Raw genomic sequence first — 15,638 nt, forward strand, 5'->3', positions numbered from 1 at the left:
CAGGTTACATTCCCAAACCTTGGAAAACAGCTACTGTAATGCCATTACACAAAGGTTACCCCATCCACAGACTCTGGTAACTAAAAGGTCTATTTGTCTCATTACATAAAGCTACAGAACAAAGCTCAGACCTCATTAGTGCACTGGACCTTCAATTTACATAAGTGCACTGGACCCTCAATTTACTTTAGGCTCTGCCTCTTAAACCTTGTTATGGCCACCTAAGCATGGACAGCTGTTATGCCGTGTACCATTTATGGACCTAAAAGCCAAACACTACTGCACAATAGCTATTTAACCAGTGGTTAAGACTCATACATAGCATTCCTGAAAGTTGCCACCACCATACAGGATTACTGTGTTGGGGCCCTATGCCACAAGGCATCTTATTTTCAAATCTTCACACAAACACTCCTGACCTATACTAAATTGACAGAAAACCAAGTTGCGAGATTGTTCCTCAGGTTCAACTGCTCCAATATGGATTAGAGTATTAACAAGGGTGCAACAGTCTCAAAACTGTCCAGTAATACTGTAATTTCTGTGAATAAGACACTTTCACGTAGGCAACTGGCAACATAAGTGCTTACCTTTTAGACATGCTATCTGCAGAGTACCTCAGAAATAGGGCCTCATTCTCAAAAAGCATCTCCTTCATGAGCCTCAAAAGCACCTCGTCTTACAAACCTGAAATAAAGGACTACGTTTGGCACACGATTTCTTGAAGCTGTTTATTGATCAGTACTATGCTAACTGTCCTTATGGACCATTTTAAACTTAGCCAATTACCCCATGTGAGAATCAAACCCTGTACCTTGGATCTGTAAGGTAAACACCTTAACCATTATACCAATCCCCCACCTGGGAGGGATTTGGGATCTTCTGCAGTTTAAGACCCTCAACATCCAAACAGTCTAGCAGCACTCTCCCTGCACCCTCTATCTACAGTGGAAAGACATGTCTAGCCTCTTAAACCACAAAAGAACTAAACCTATTCTTTTACATTACAAAATGATTCCCCATGCCCAGCTACATTTAAATACATTTACAGGCTAAGCTTATAATGGTCTGGTACAATGCCTACAACAAACATAAGAGACCCAATAGGGATCTTTACTACCTGGACATAACTCACAAACTACACTCACAATTACATAACCTAGGAACTATGATATTAACAGGTAGCATACTTGCCTTTGGTGAGGAAGGCCATAAGGCTACAGATTCTATCCCAGCTAACTGAATCACTGACCATGCGGTACAACAATACTGGGTGCTGCACTCTTTGTGAAAAGACATACTTTGGATGATGCATTAAAACAGATGTCCCATCTCCTACAGTTGGTGGATATAAAACATCCCATGGCACCTTTTCAAAAAAAAAAAAAAAAAGTAGGGAAGCTCCTTGATGCCTAGCCAAATTCCATTAGTAGTAAAGATACCACTTCTGGACTTCCATGAGAAGAGTCCACTAGCATAGGGGGACTAAACTGATCAAAGAATAAAGATTACATTTATTAAATAAAGGCCACAACTTCCAGTCCTCACAGCTCTTGTGCATTACCAATGTTAAAATTTTCGCAGCACTATGCTGCATTTCTGCAGCAACATTATGGTGTGTTACACCAATGGCTTTTCTCATAAGCTTGAGTTGTGGCTAAAACTGGTCACTGAGGAGTCCAAACATTAAACACACTGCCACTTTCATTACTACAACCAAGTCCTCTTGGAGGCATTTTAGGCAGCACTTGGGTCATAGCTGGCCTTAGGCATAGGCCAACTAGGTGGCCGCTTAGGGCGCCGCTCTAGCAGGGGTGCTTTTCCAGTATTTATTTGGTGTAGTAAGCCAAGGATGGGGGCACCAGGTAGTGTGGTAGGGGGTGCCGTGGAGCCCTTCTGCCTAGGGCACCAGTTGACCTAAGGCCGCTCCTGACTTGGGTAGCCCAAGTGCAGAGGCATGGCTACAGTTATGCATCATGTGGGGGGGTTGCAACAAAGATTCACCACAAACTGTGTAGTCCTGCCAATTGTCAGAAGTGATCTGCCAAGACCCCCCCTCAAGTCCTTGGTAGAAGCCTGCATCACTACCATGGCACTATACAAGAAATGAATGCAAAAACAGCCTTGTCAGCTGGACATGCTTATGAGAGTCTCATTTTCTATTACATTCAGTAAGATAATTATTTTACTTAACTCCCAAATGATGAGCATCTCTACACAACCAGAACTTCAGAACAGCTATAAAATCCAATATGCTATTTAAATATACTTACTTTCTCTAAAGATACCAGTCCAAATTTGTGCAAGTTACCAAATATTATATATATATATATATATAAATAAATAAAATGTGTATGTATATATACATATATATATATATGTGTGTGTATATATATATATATATATATATATATATATATATATATATATATATATATATATATATATATGTGTGTGTATATATATATAAAATGTGTATATATATATATATATATATATATATACATATATATATATATATATATATATATATATGTGTATATATATAATATGTGTATATATATTAAACTTGTTTAACTGTTGTTGTCTACACGCTCAAGTGTGATCGCCATGTGTGTGCATTTAAAAAGTGTTTTTTGATTGTATCTGCTTTAGTTTCTGAAAAACCAAGAAAAAAATACTTGTTTTCCCGCCTTTCTAAGCTAGTATAGTCCAGTTTTCAGGTTAGTGCTCAGTTCAGGGCTGTGTTACTAGTTTATGTGTTTGCCCATACCTTACTTGGATAGAAGGAAGTTTCTCTGTTCACTGTGAGAGAGGGAACTTTGAGCATCCTATCTGTCCCTGGAGGAGTGGTTTCAGCCCCAAAAGTAGTAGTTTATTGGCCATTTTGGGCTAATTTCTCTCTCTTTCATTTCCCTGCTATAAAACCCGCACTTGCGCAAAACTTTTGCACCGGCTTAGCTAGGGTATAACTATCACCGGCTCCACAAAGTATGCTCTTCAATTTTTCCCTTGGAACTAGACAAACTTTCAACTTAAGCACTCTCACCATTCACTTCTCATACCGGCACTTGCTCAAAACTCATATCAAGCACTAATAAACCTTAGCACTAGACCCCTCCTATACTGTAGAGAAGGACAAGGCTCTCTATTCGACCTTACCAGCCAATCAGTAATACAGCTCACTGCACCTATCCAGGCATGTCCAAAGGGCAGTTTCAGGTGTACAATCCGGTCCATCTGGTGAATCTGTGCATTTTGAGGCAATGTTACAATTGCCTCATGTACACAGACAACCTCTCCTCCTTCCACCAAAACACTAATACATGCGAGAGATGCAATTATACAGCCAAATAAGCTCTCAACCCAAGACAGGACCAGGCAGTCAAAAGGAGAAGGGAATTACTTGCATCACACCACCAGTCTCACATAAGACTTATGAAACCAGCACCGGCAAACAAAACACAAATACATAAAAACATACTCGGAGGCTCTAAATAAAAAAATGCAGAAGGGCATTACTTGCATCACACCACCAGTCTCACACAGACTTATGAAATCAGCACTGGCAAAAAAACACACAAATACATGAAAACATACTCTGAGGCTCTAAATAAAAATCAGCAGAAGCAAAGAGACCTCCAAAGCAGACATCTAAGCAATCTCCACCCCCCAACACAAACCATGAAACATATTTCACAAAACCAGTGTGCCACACAATCACAGCCCTTAAGGCAAAATAACATACCCAACACACTAGTAATAGGTGACTATAGTCAGGCACACTGACGTCCCACTCACTAGGCTGAACAAGGAGAAGGTTACTGTTAGCTGCCTGTCCGGTGCAAGGATCCACCACATAACACAAGCACTCTGGTCACTCCAGAACAAGTACAAATATGACTCTGTCATTGTCCATGTTGGTGTGAATAACCCGAGCCGTACTCCCTGGACTACATGGAGACATGGAGGAGCTCCCTGATCACATAGCCCAGGCCAGTATGACCCTCACCCCGAGTAGCATCCTGCCCTCACCAAGAATGATACCACGGTATAGAGAAAAAATGATCAATTTCAACAATTGGCTAAACTTCTTGTGTTATTCAAAGGGGATCCAGTGTCTGTCAGCTTGGGATGACATGCTCGACAAGCCACACGGCTTCGCTAGAGACAGCTTGCACCCGTCATCCTTAGGCTTTCGAATACTGGCTAACGTTCTTGCCACCCCCATAGTGCCTTTTTTAGGCAAGGCTCAAAAGACAAACCCACCACCGTAAATACTTTTTTTAAATAAGTTAATGGAATGCCAGTCAAAATCAAGTATAAGAAAAATAAGCAGCACTCAACTCAAACCACTTCTTGCACTGCAGTTCTAATTATAATTTATATTCAGCTTTATTAAAATAACAAGTAACATGCTGAAAGTAGAAATCTCTGATGCCCCACTTATAAAAATGTTCCTTATCCAAAAATATCTGCTGCCTGACATCTATTTGTTTCATGTAGAAAACATGATCAAAGTAAAAAATGAAAAGCAAACAAGAAATAAGCTCAAGATACATTGCTTAAAAGGATTACTGTACAGGTTATGGACCACAATTGGCATTCGGTTTACGGGTAAAGCCTGCAGAGATGACGGGAAGTCTCCAAGTGTAATGAGACTCTTAAAATAATGTAATTCTTTTCTTTATTACAAATACTGGCATATGCATTTCAATACCCAAGGCTTATACATTATCTAGTTAAGTATTCGCTACATGGCAACAGAAAGGCTTTCAATGTTGGCAATTCTTTAACAGTATGCTTATTAAAGCTTTCTTGCATCTTGCACAAGTGACAAAAAACGGAGGATAATGCTACTCAATGCCAGAAGCCTAAACCTCAAAATGCACACACTCGAGGCACCCCTCAGTATGGAGAAAAATCGATATATGTGCAGTAAAAGAAACCTGGTTTAAGGCTCCAGAGAGCACCCCAGCACTACCAGGCTACATCTCATACCATGCAATTCAGCCACAAAACCCGGACCGAAATACAAAAGGTGGGGGCAGTATCCATATTCATCAAGGATACCACCTGCAGGTTAATGGCACAACACGACGCTTCAGAGATCATCCACATGCAACCAACAATAGGCAACACTGCTATTCAAATTATAGCTTGCTACAAATGACCCACCATGTTCCAGGACCCCCACACCAAATTTCTGGAAACACTGGGAAACAAAGGTCCTACCAAACACCCTGATATTGGGCGATTTCAATTACCCAAACATTAACTGGGAGAACTACTCAAGTACAAACTCCCTTGCCCAACATTTCCTAGAATGTATAAACTCAAACGCTCTGGATCAACTAGTCAACACCGCACCAGAGGTGACAACATATTGGACCTGATCATCACCAACATGGACAACCAGTGTTCCACACCAGAGGTCAACCCCTCGCTGGTTAGATCTGACCATAAACTAATCACTCCAGATATCCACATTGTGCCACCACCCCCAGTCAGTCAAAGAAACCACCGTGAAAAACTTTTCAAACGCAAACTTCACATTACTCAAGACCGAGATGGGAAGTTTCAAAGCCACCATGCTAAAGGATAATGCTGTCCAAGCTGTAAAATCCTTTACTAATGCACTAATGCACTCTACGGGCACCTACAATAATGCATGGATCGTGCTATCCCAAACAAAACCAGAACTCACTCCTCCAAGAAAAGGAAACCAGTCTGGTGGACCCCTACCATAAACAAGCTATACAATAAAAGGAGGAAACTAGTACAGAAAAAAGTAAAATCCCAAGAAGGGAAGACAGCCCTGATCAGTATCAGCAAGAAACTTATGTTCCCTCGTAAAATCATCCAAGGCTAGCTTCGAAAGAAAAAATGCCATGGACTCCAAAGATAACCACAAGACATTCTTTAGCTATGTCAAGAATCTAAGTGGCAATTCTCAGATCTGCTCGGAGTTAGTGCAGAATGGCACAAAATACACTGAACGGACTGATATAGCCAACATCCCAGCAGACAGGTTCAGTGCAAGCTTCACCCCCCTCACCCCCAAGAGGGCCCATAATTATACCAAAAGAATGTAGTGCCCCTGAAATCACAGACACTCAGGTTAAAACAGCCCTCTCCAAAGCCAAAAACACAGCATCAATGGGACCGGACGGTGTCCCAGGCTGCATCCTACATGAGCTCAAAGATGAACTAACCCCTCACCTAAACGCACTGTTTAACCTCAGCCTCTCCACAGGCTACATGCCCACAGAGTGGTGCCCAGCAACAGTTATTCCACTCCACAAAAGTGGAACCACAACGGACCTACCCATAAACAACATTATTTCATTTGCTGATATCAACCATCGAAATGTTAACAACTGGGCAGTGTGATCAGTAAAACTCACACAGAAAAATGACCTGACAGACCATAAAGTTTTTCAAGCTTCTACATCTAGGACAGTGTATAGCAGTGACATCCCTCCTAGGCTGAAGCTACTACGACAAATGATATTTAATGACAGCCATCATCCATACATTTCAGATGCTATCCCAGACAGAAACTGTGATTCATCAACTACAAAGTGTTGCCTTTAACTTTGTGCTCCACAAATCCCTTTTGATGTCCTTAAATAAGTTAGTGTAATGAAAACAAAAATGCTTAAAATTAATAAAAATATCTAACCATGCAACTTACTACTAAACTACTGTAAAAAAAAGTTTATATAAAATTGTATTATATGCTGTTTCTACAAGAATGTACCAATATATTAAAACCTAAAAAAAGAAACGTTTTTCTGTTATCTATCTAAGAAGACTTTAATGTCAGTTTTATGATTTTATCCATCCCAGATCAAATGGCATGTGCGCTCCCTCATTTGTGTCTGAAGGAGCAGCAAGCCTTCCAAGCGTGGATAAATCAGAATCAGGAGAAGGCGGTAGGAAAACAAAGAATCGGTGAGACTACAGCAGATTAGCCCCGTATTTCTCTCATTACATACACATTTTAATGTAACACATTAACATTTAATGTAAGACACCAAAAGCGATCGTGCATTTCAACTACCCACCAATACAAATCAAAGCATTTCTTTCAAAACCAAACCATGACAGCACAGCAACAAAATGAATGTTTGGGGGTTTGTACAATAATGCTGTGTGCATACAATTTTAAGGTCTCTCGCAAGCAAAATTTAACGCAGAACGTGTCTTCAAACTGTTTTAAGTTTAGTGAAAAGGAAAACATCACCCTAAGGCCAATGAATAGTAGTGGAGAAACAGTTATTTAAGCGTAGAACATCACTGCCTTACCAAAAAGAGCTGAACAGGGGTTCAGTCCCGTCTTCTTCGAGCGATACACTTCCTGTCGTTGGAAAACTCCGCAAGCTAATCGTCCCGTTTTCCGAATGACTTCATACCAGTTAACATTAATAAAATGCTCTTGTAAAGACTATCTACATATACAGCCCTCTAGCTGCCAAAACACTAATACGCCTCCAATAACTACAACACTGGACAGCCGGTAGCTGCAATCACGTATCTCTTCTGTCAGGCTGCACATTCAGAAAACCATGGTCGATTAATGCCCACTATCCACTCAGAAGCACCACAGTCCTAGACAATACAAAACTGTGCGATCAAGATCTAGCTAGCCCTTCTGTTACACTCGTTAAGCGAGTGTAAATAAAATACACACACACACACACACACACACACACACACACACACACACACACACACACGTTGTAAACCCTTCTCAGCAAAAGAAATCAAGGCAGAAGAAATTAATCGGCTACTATCGTGAATTATATTTTTAAAAAAGTTTACTTACAAATAAATCAGGCCACGAGGGTACGCCGATACAGGGAAGGCTTGGTAAAACATGTTCCGTCTGGAAAATACTGTGTACTAGAAACTTGAACACGAAAGAAACTTCCCTACCACCTGCAGCTAAATTTGAGTATTCCAAGGCTGGGGGAAGGACCAGGCAGCTGTGACATCAAAGAATGGATGGGTTTGACCAAGAAGCAGAGGCCGGCCATGGTGATATCACTTCGGGGGAGGGAAATGTTAAAAAAATATACTTCCACTGCCTGGCCGTGATGACATCAGTAATTGGGGGACTCCAGCAGGCTTAAGTAAAACGCGAGAGAATGTTTTTCAAAGTGTAAACATTGCTGTACGCTAAGGTAGGGTTGGATTACCGAACTCAGGAGGAATTAATATTTTCTAAACGCTGCTTTCTTATTTGTTTATGCAGGAAGCTGTAAATAGGGACGAAAGTGGCAGAGAAGTTGAGGAAAGTATTTTACAAACCCGTTGTACTCCTTTAAGAACATTATTGTACGCCCAAACAGAAAATCTTTTCCACTTGCTTAGATACAGTTTCCTGGTGGAAGGTCTAGGGGAAGCCAGTAGAATTTTTTTGGACTGGAAAGAGATGCATTTTTCTGCCTAGCCACTACTGGAATTGGAGGAGCCAAGCTGCAAGTTTCAGGTTCTGAAGACTGGGATGCACCAGTTCATGTGGATGAGACAGATCTGGATCTGGGTCCAGAATCCATAGATGGTGAAGTAGAGGAGGCAAGGGTGCAATAAGGATCACTTTTGCTTCTCAACCTGCTGGCTTTCTTCAAGAAGAGGAGAATCTGAGGGAAGGGGGAAAAGGCAGAGAAGACGCGGGGCCAATTGTAAAGGACAGGGCCTCTCTGGGACTCCCCCTGGAGAATTAGGGCAACATAGCTCCTGTATTTGTTGCTTTGGGGTGATGCAGAGAGGTTTGAAGCAAGGCTGGCCCCAGCAATGGAAAATCTCCTTTGCCACTCAGATTGAGACACCACTCGAGGCAGGAGAATGCACCTGCTCCATCTGTCTGCCATCACGTTTGTGCTTCCCATGATATACATTGCTATGAGTAAGCTGTTGGAGGATAGTGCCCATTGCCACACTCAACTTCTCATCACAGGGGATTAATGATTTGGTTCCTCCCAGCTTGACATACCAAACTACTTGCCATGCTGTCTGACAACTGCAATCGTTCCTAGGAGGACGACTGACTGGAAAGCTTGCAATGCTAAGAGCTGCTGGAACCGGGGAGACTGGCTCTATGCCCTCGAGGGAGTTAGGAGGAATATTTGGTGGAACCCTAGGAGTTGGGCTCCCTAGTAGGGCTGCCCTAGCAAACCTAGCTACGGAGATGTCATCCAGTTTATTTTTTTGTGAAGGTAAGGACAGATGTCCAGATACCTGCTTCTAGTATAGAGGCAGTGTCCACCCCCTTGAAAAGGGCTCCAAAGAAGCCCATGGCACTAGTAGAATGGGCTTCAATATTGGAGTCTGTGCATTTTTCATAGCAGGCATACCAAAAGGAGACTGCTTCTACATGAAATTCCAAAGCAGTCCTGTTTAGTCACAGCTCTTCTCAAAGCCCCGAGGTGAAAGGAGGCAAAAGTACAGTTGTGTACACTTACCATAAATATAGATGTTTTGAGTGTATTCACTGTTGCAGTCATCACATTTGGGTTATCTGACTGCAGGTACCCCTCAGTCGGCCTGATTATCAAAGTCTTGGGTCCTGCGTCAGTTGCGGTCTCATCTTCTATGACGTCAGGTAGTCAGGGGTATAAAGCATGCAGCCAACGCCATTACATCAGTTTTTCTTGCCCCATATGTCAGGTGCCCCCATAATGGGAAGCAATTATATGCAAGCTTACACCAACAAAAACGCAAATACACCAACAAGCTTAAGAGCATAGTAAGCAAGAATAGGAATAGTCAATAGAAGTCAGGGGGCTGGAGGGAAGGTAGCCAGGACTGCAACAGAGAAAACACTCCAACATCTAAATTTATGGTAAGTGTACACAACTGTACTATGTTCTTCGTGTTTTACTGTTGCAGTCATCACATTTGGGTAGATTCCCAAAGTTAAGGATGGGACGAGGTAATTAGACAGCATTAGAACCAGCTATAAGGCCCTGCAAGACTGCAGTGGCAAAGCCAGCTCTGGATTTAGAAAAAATTGGCAAGTGGTAATGCTTGGTGAAGGTATGTACCTCTGGTTGAATGTGGTCTTATCCCCTTATGGGGGTAGGTTTTCCATGGTGCTTATAAGCAGAAATGAATGCAATGGCCTATCCACTTAGAAATGGTTTACTTTGAAATGACCTTCCCCTCTGCCCTGCAGCAAATGCAACCAGCAGCTGTTCAGATTTCCTGAAAGGCTTAGTCCTGTCCAAGTAAAACCCAAGTTCTGTGCATGTCCAAGGAGTGCATTATTTGTTCCCCTTTGTTCTGTGAATTAGAAAAGAAGGTTGGCAAATGAATGGACTGATTAAGAGCCACACCGGATAACACCTTGGGCATAAAGGAGAGATTGGCCTTGAGGGACACCCTGTCTGCATGAAAGATGAGGAAAGGCTCCACTACCACGTGGGCCTGTTATTCAGACACCTTTCTTGATGAAGTGATGGCTAGTAAAAAGGCTGCTTTCCAAGAAAGGAATTTCAACTCTGCATTTGCAGCTGGCTCAAAGGGGGGATAAAGAACTTTTTCAATACAAAGTTAAGGTCCCAGGCTGGAGTAGGGGCTCTCCTGGGTGGTCTTAAGTTTTTGGCACCTCTGAGGAATTGCTTCAGCAATGGGTGAGGGAAGAGGGGTGGTTATGTGTTGTAATGTGCTGAAATGGCTGAGGCATGAATCTTGATGGAAGAAAATGAAAGGCCCTTGTGAAGCATCTCAGTTAAGTGAAGAACATGAGGTAAATTGGGCACCGCTGTGCTCATCCAGAGTTTGACTCCAGGAACAAAATCTTTTCCATTTTTCAGCATAGGATTTTCTAGTACTAGGCCTCCTTACCTCCAGAATGACATCCATCACTTGCTTACGGAGGGATGGTAACAGAGATCAGGTAATTAGCCAGGCTGCAAGGTTCAGGGTTTGAAGCTGTGGGTGCAGAATCTGGCCCCCCTGCTGGGACAGCAGGGCAGGGGTCTGAGGCAGGTGCCATGGTGCCAGCAGTGACACTTTGTAAGAGGGGGTACACACCAGTGTTGGCGTGACCAGTCTGGTGCAATCAGTATTGCCCTTGGTTTGTCCTGTTTGATCTTTAGTAGCACTCTGGAGAGGCAGAGGGGGAAAGGCATAAACGGATGTTTTTCCAGGTGAAGGACAGGGCATCCACTTTCCAAGCTTGTTTGCGAGGAGTCCTTGTGCAGAATTTGTCCAATTGGTAGTTATGAGGGGAGGTAAACAGGTCTATCTCTAGGCTCCCCCATTTGTTTTTCAACATGTCTAATATCTTTGGTTCCAGTTTCCACTTGTGTGGGTCCATGAGATTTCTGCTTAGGTTGTCTGCCAGTGTATTTAGCTTTCCTGGCAGGAATTGAGCCTGTAGGTGCACTTGGTAGCTCAAGGCTGTGTTTCACAGAGCTATGGCTAGTCTGCAGAGAGGATATGAGTGGGTTTCCTCCTGCTTGTTTATGTACCACATAACAGTGGTGTTGTCCATCTTTACCAATTGGTCCTTGAAGGCTGTCAGAGCATTCTGTACAGCTAACATCTCTTTTTGATTGATATGCAGGTGCATTTGACTTGGGTTCCATTTGCCCTGAATGCACTGCCCTGCCAAGTGAGCCCCCATGCATAGTCTGATGACTCTGTTAGGGCTTGGGCAGCAGGGGGTAGAGTGAATGGCAGTCCCTTGTTTTGGTGGCAGGCCTCTGCCCACCAAAGGAACTGTCTTTAGACAAGGTATGATAGGAATTATTGATTGTAGATCCTGAGAATGTTGACACCATAGGCTTTTTAGATACCACTGTAGCTTCCTCATATGCAGTCTTGCATATGGAATTAGTAAAATGCAAGAGGCCATGAACCCCAGGGCTTGCAGTATTTTCCTTGCAGATAGCTGGGTCTTTGTGGCCAGTAGTTTGAAGTAGGCTGTCAAATGAACTTGTTTCTCTGGCGTAAGGTAGGCCATCTGGGAAGCTGTATTCAAGCTTGCTTCCAGGGATACAATTTGTTGGCAGGGTACAAGATGTGATTTCTTTTCATTTAGGGTGTAATCCACAGAAGTTAGCAATTTCTTTACAAATGCCAGATTTAATAGCATTGTCCTGGCTTTCTGCCTGAATTAGACAATCATCCAGGTATGGATATATACGAATATTTCTTTGCCTGCAAAATGCAATGGCTGGAGCTAGGCACGTTGTGAATACCCTGGGTGCAGTAGATGAGCCAAAGGGCAGTGTAGAGAACTGATGGTGCATGTAGCCTGCTCTGAAGCGTAGGCATCTTCTGCAAGATTCCCTTAATTGGATGTGCAGGTAGGCTTCCTTTAAATCCAGTGTTGCCAAACAGGCATTTTTGCCTAGCTTAGGAAGCAGACATTGAAGGGTTAGCATCTTGAATTTTGGGATTACCAAAAATGTGTTTAGGATAGACAGGTCCAGGATAGGACACCAGGAATGGTCTTTTCTGGGTACCAGGAAAATTCTTGAGTAAAAACCTTCTCCCCATTCTTCTTCTGGAGCCCTGATGCTTAAAAGAGACAGAATTTGCTTCTGAGCCTTTGCCCACTGATTTGGGGGTAGGTCTGGCCAACAGCTTGGGGTTGGTAAAAAGTGGAATCTGTATCCTTGGGGAAACTATATTTAAAATCCATTTGTCCTGGGTAATAAGTTTTCAATTTTTTGCATGCAGGGCGATCTTTCCCCCTAAAGGAAGTCAGTTGAGCAGGGCTTGGAAGGTTTAAAGTATAGTCATTGAGACAGTTTACCAGAGGGGGGAGTCTTACTACTCCATGCTTTGAAGTGGGAACCCCCCCAATACTTAGGCCTTTGAGTACCCTGGGACTGAAGCCTGGGTGTTCTGCTTGTTCTGGGTTTGGACTGAAGGTCTAGAAGACGCAGGAAAGGACCAATTCTTAGAGGGCCAATGCCTCCTAAATCTGGGAGGGTGTACTAGCAGGAAATATTTAACAATTTGCATAGATTTAGCTTTTTCTTCCATCTTAAGTACTTCTGCTTTGTTGCCAAATAGGCAGTCTTGGTTTAAGGGAGCATCCAGTAATTTAGCTAACATGATCTGGCAAAGATTGCTCCTTAAGCCAAGCATGCTTTCTCAGTACAGACCCAGTGACAGCAGCCCTGCAAGATGCTTCTAATGAATCAAAATCACAGCAGCCCTGCAAAATGCTTCTAATGAATCAAAATCACATTGCAAAGTATGTTTTCAGACTTGTTCAGCAGAATGCATTAAATCCTGTACTTTATTTACAGCAGTCAGGAATCAACAATTTTCTGTTTAAGCAATCCAATAATATGCTGCTGATACTTTAACATATGAAACTGGCAGTTTAAGGCCCTAATGGCGTAAGTTGCAGAGGTGTATACCTTCTTACCCCAGCTATCCAACGCCCCGGAATCTCTATCAGAGGGGGTAGGGTTTTTGGCAGGAGTTGCCTTAATGCCCTTGGGTCCCTGTGAAATGGTCTCCGGAACCGCAGTAGGACTTTTTTAAAGAGGAAAATGTGAGAGTCAGGTACCCTATTAATACCCATCAGGTTTTCTGGGAGCAGGAGGTAAAGTGTCAGGGGCCAGGCTAGATTCCGAGAAGGCATCATCTGCAATGTCCAGTACAGGAAGGACAGCTAAAGGCCTGTGTTGAGGCAGGAGTAAGAATTCCCTAAGTCTCTTTTTAGAGTCAGTAATCTTGGCTTTCCGAGCAGAAATGCTCCCTAAGAGTATGCAAGGTTTTACCAAAAGAGAAATCCTCTGGAGGGGAAGCAAAGGGAAAGGAGTCCTCTGCATCAGAATCCTCATAGGTAGATAAGGGCAAATACTGGTCATGAGAGAAAACAAATTTCAGAATCCTGATCGGAAGAATCAGAAGGAAAATCAGGTCCTAGGTCTCAGAGGGAGAAGGATGGCTTCCCCTGATTAGAGTAATAAGGTCTTCAGACATTCATATTTGTTTTTTAGGCATAGGGCCTGACCATGCTGTCTGGGCGATTTTCTGGGCATGGATAGAGTTTTAGGCCTTGAAGAAGATGGCGGTTTAATATGCAAGTCAGTAGGCCTGAATGCACCCTCAGAAGCCGGTGCCTGCACAGAGGCTCCAGATCCATCTAAGGGAGAGGCACCCGCAGGTTCCACAGTTGAAAAAGCATCTTACGGCATACTGGCCTCCGAATGGGTCTCAGTAGAGGCCTGCGAATATCAAGTAGCAGGTATCAGGGGCTGCGAAAGCACCTCAATGAGTACCGAACTGGCGACTAGCTGAGAAGCGTAGTCTGCAGCTTTTTCGGAATGTCAGTAGTCGGGTGGATTACCAAAGCCATTTCTGGATAATTGAACAAAGTACCAAAGTGTTTAGATGCGAAAATGAACAGACGACGAATAGTATGAGGTTTGAATAAGGCACAAAACTGACAGCGAGGTAAGTCGTGGTCTGGGCCTAGGCAAGGAATGCAGTACGAATGAAAATCTTTATAAGGCATTTACTTTCCACAAGAAATAAAATTGTTAATTTTTACTGACATCGGTTTAGAGCAAGAAAAAGGACCCCCCCCCCACTGGGGTACTTAGCTTAGTTGACTTAACCGGCACTTGCCGCGTGGTGCCGAAGCAGAAGCAGTTTGTAAGAAAGACTGATGTAATGGCGTCAGCTGAATGCTTTATATCCCTGACTACCTGACATCATGGAAGATGAGACAGCAACTGACGCAGGACCCAAGACTATGACAATCAGGCCGACTGACTGCTACCTGCAGGCAGATAACCCAAATGTGATGACTGCAACAGTGAAACATGAAGAACATCAGTTGTTCTGATGATCTAATAGATTTAGTCTTGTCAATGTAGAATCTGAGTTGTCTGTGAACATCAAGGGAAGGGAATGCAGGAAAGTCATTCTGGGGCTCCAGGAAACATGTGGGAAGGTGGATACATTGGTTCAGGTATAACTCACTGACCACCTTAGACAAAGGACAGTTTAGTCTATAAGGTAACCCTATCCTTGTGGAAAATCAAAGGTGTGGTGACCATGAGGTTGGAGATCTGATACTCTCCTGGCTGAAGTTAAGGCCACCAAAATTAGAAGTTATGTACTCACCATAACGTTCCATCTGAGTAGGTATCTTCATTTGTCTGCAAACTTTGGGATACGGATCCGATCTCGGATCCGAGCCAGCAACTTTTACCACAGCATAGATCCGATCTCCTAGCTCCTTCCCTTTACCCATAATCCCCTGCCAACCCTAACTGACCTCAGATCAAGTTTGCCCGATATAAGCAATGTAAAGGTGCCCCGGAAGGGGCTAATCCAAGACAGATCCTAAAGGTCAGGGGGAAGGAGGGGGGGATGGTTGCAGACAAATGAAGATACCTGCTCAGATGGAACGTTATGGTGAGTACATAACTTCTAAATCTGAAGTAGAAACTTCATTTGTCAGCAACCTTTGGGACAGAGTCCCCAGCTACCCGAATCCTGGGTGGCCTTTATGGAACATCATTCCGGAGCACTGCAGAGCCAAAGGACGCCCTACCTCTGGAGACGACATCCAGTTTGTAATGGCTGATAAAAGTATGAGATGAGGCCAAAGTGGCTGCGGAACAAATATCATCTAAGGGAACCCTAGA

At 43.1% G+C, this 15,638-nt stretch overlaps 1 protein-coding gene across 1 annotated transcript in view; it reads right to left on the reverse strand.

Moving 5' to 3' along the window:
• Nucleotides 1–648: 648 nt before the first annotated feature.
• The window catches only part of PDIA3 (protein disulfide isomerase family A member 3), a 1,140,556-nt gene continuing 1,125,566 nt past the window's right edge, over nt 649–15,638 (reverse strand). Inside the window, exon 13 of the mRNA XM_044077721.1 lies at nt 649–687. Coding sequence (XP_043933656.1) covers nt 664–687 — 24 coding nt within the window. The 3' untranslated portion in view covers nt 649–663. The remainder of the gene's footprint in view (nt 688–15,638) is intronic.

This window comes from Protopterus annectens, chromosome 7.part0, assembly GCF_019279795.1.
Source record: "Protopterus annectens isolate FY-2018-M chromosome 7.part0, PAN1.0, whole genome shotgun sequence".
NCBI classification, from domain to species: domain Eukaryota; kingdom Metazoa; phylum Chordata; order Ceratodontiformes; family Protopteridae; genus Protopterus; species Protopterus annectens.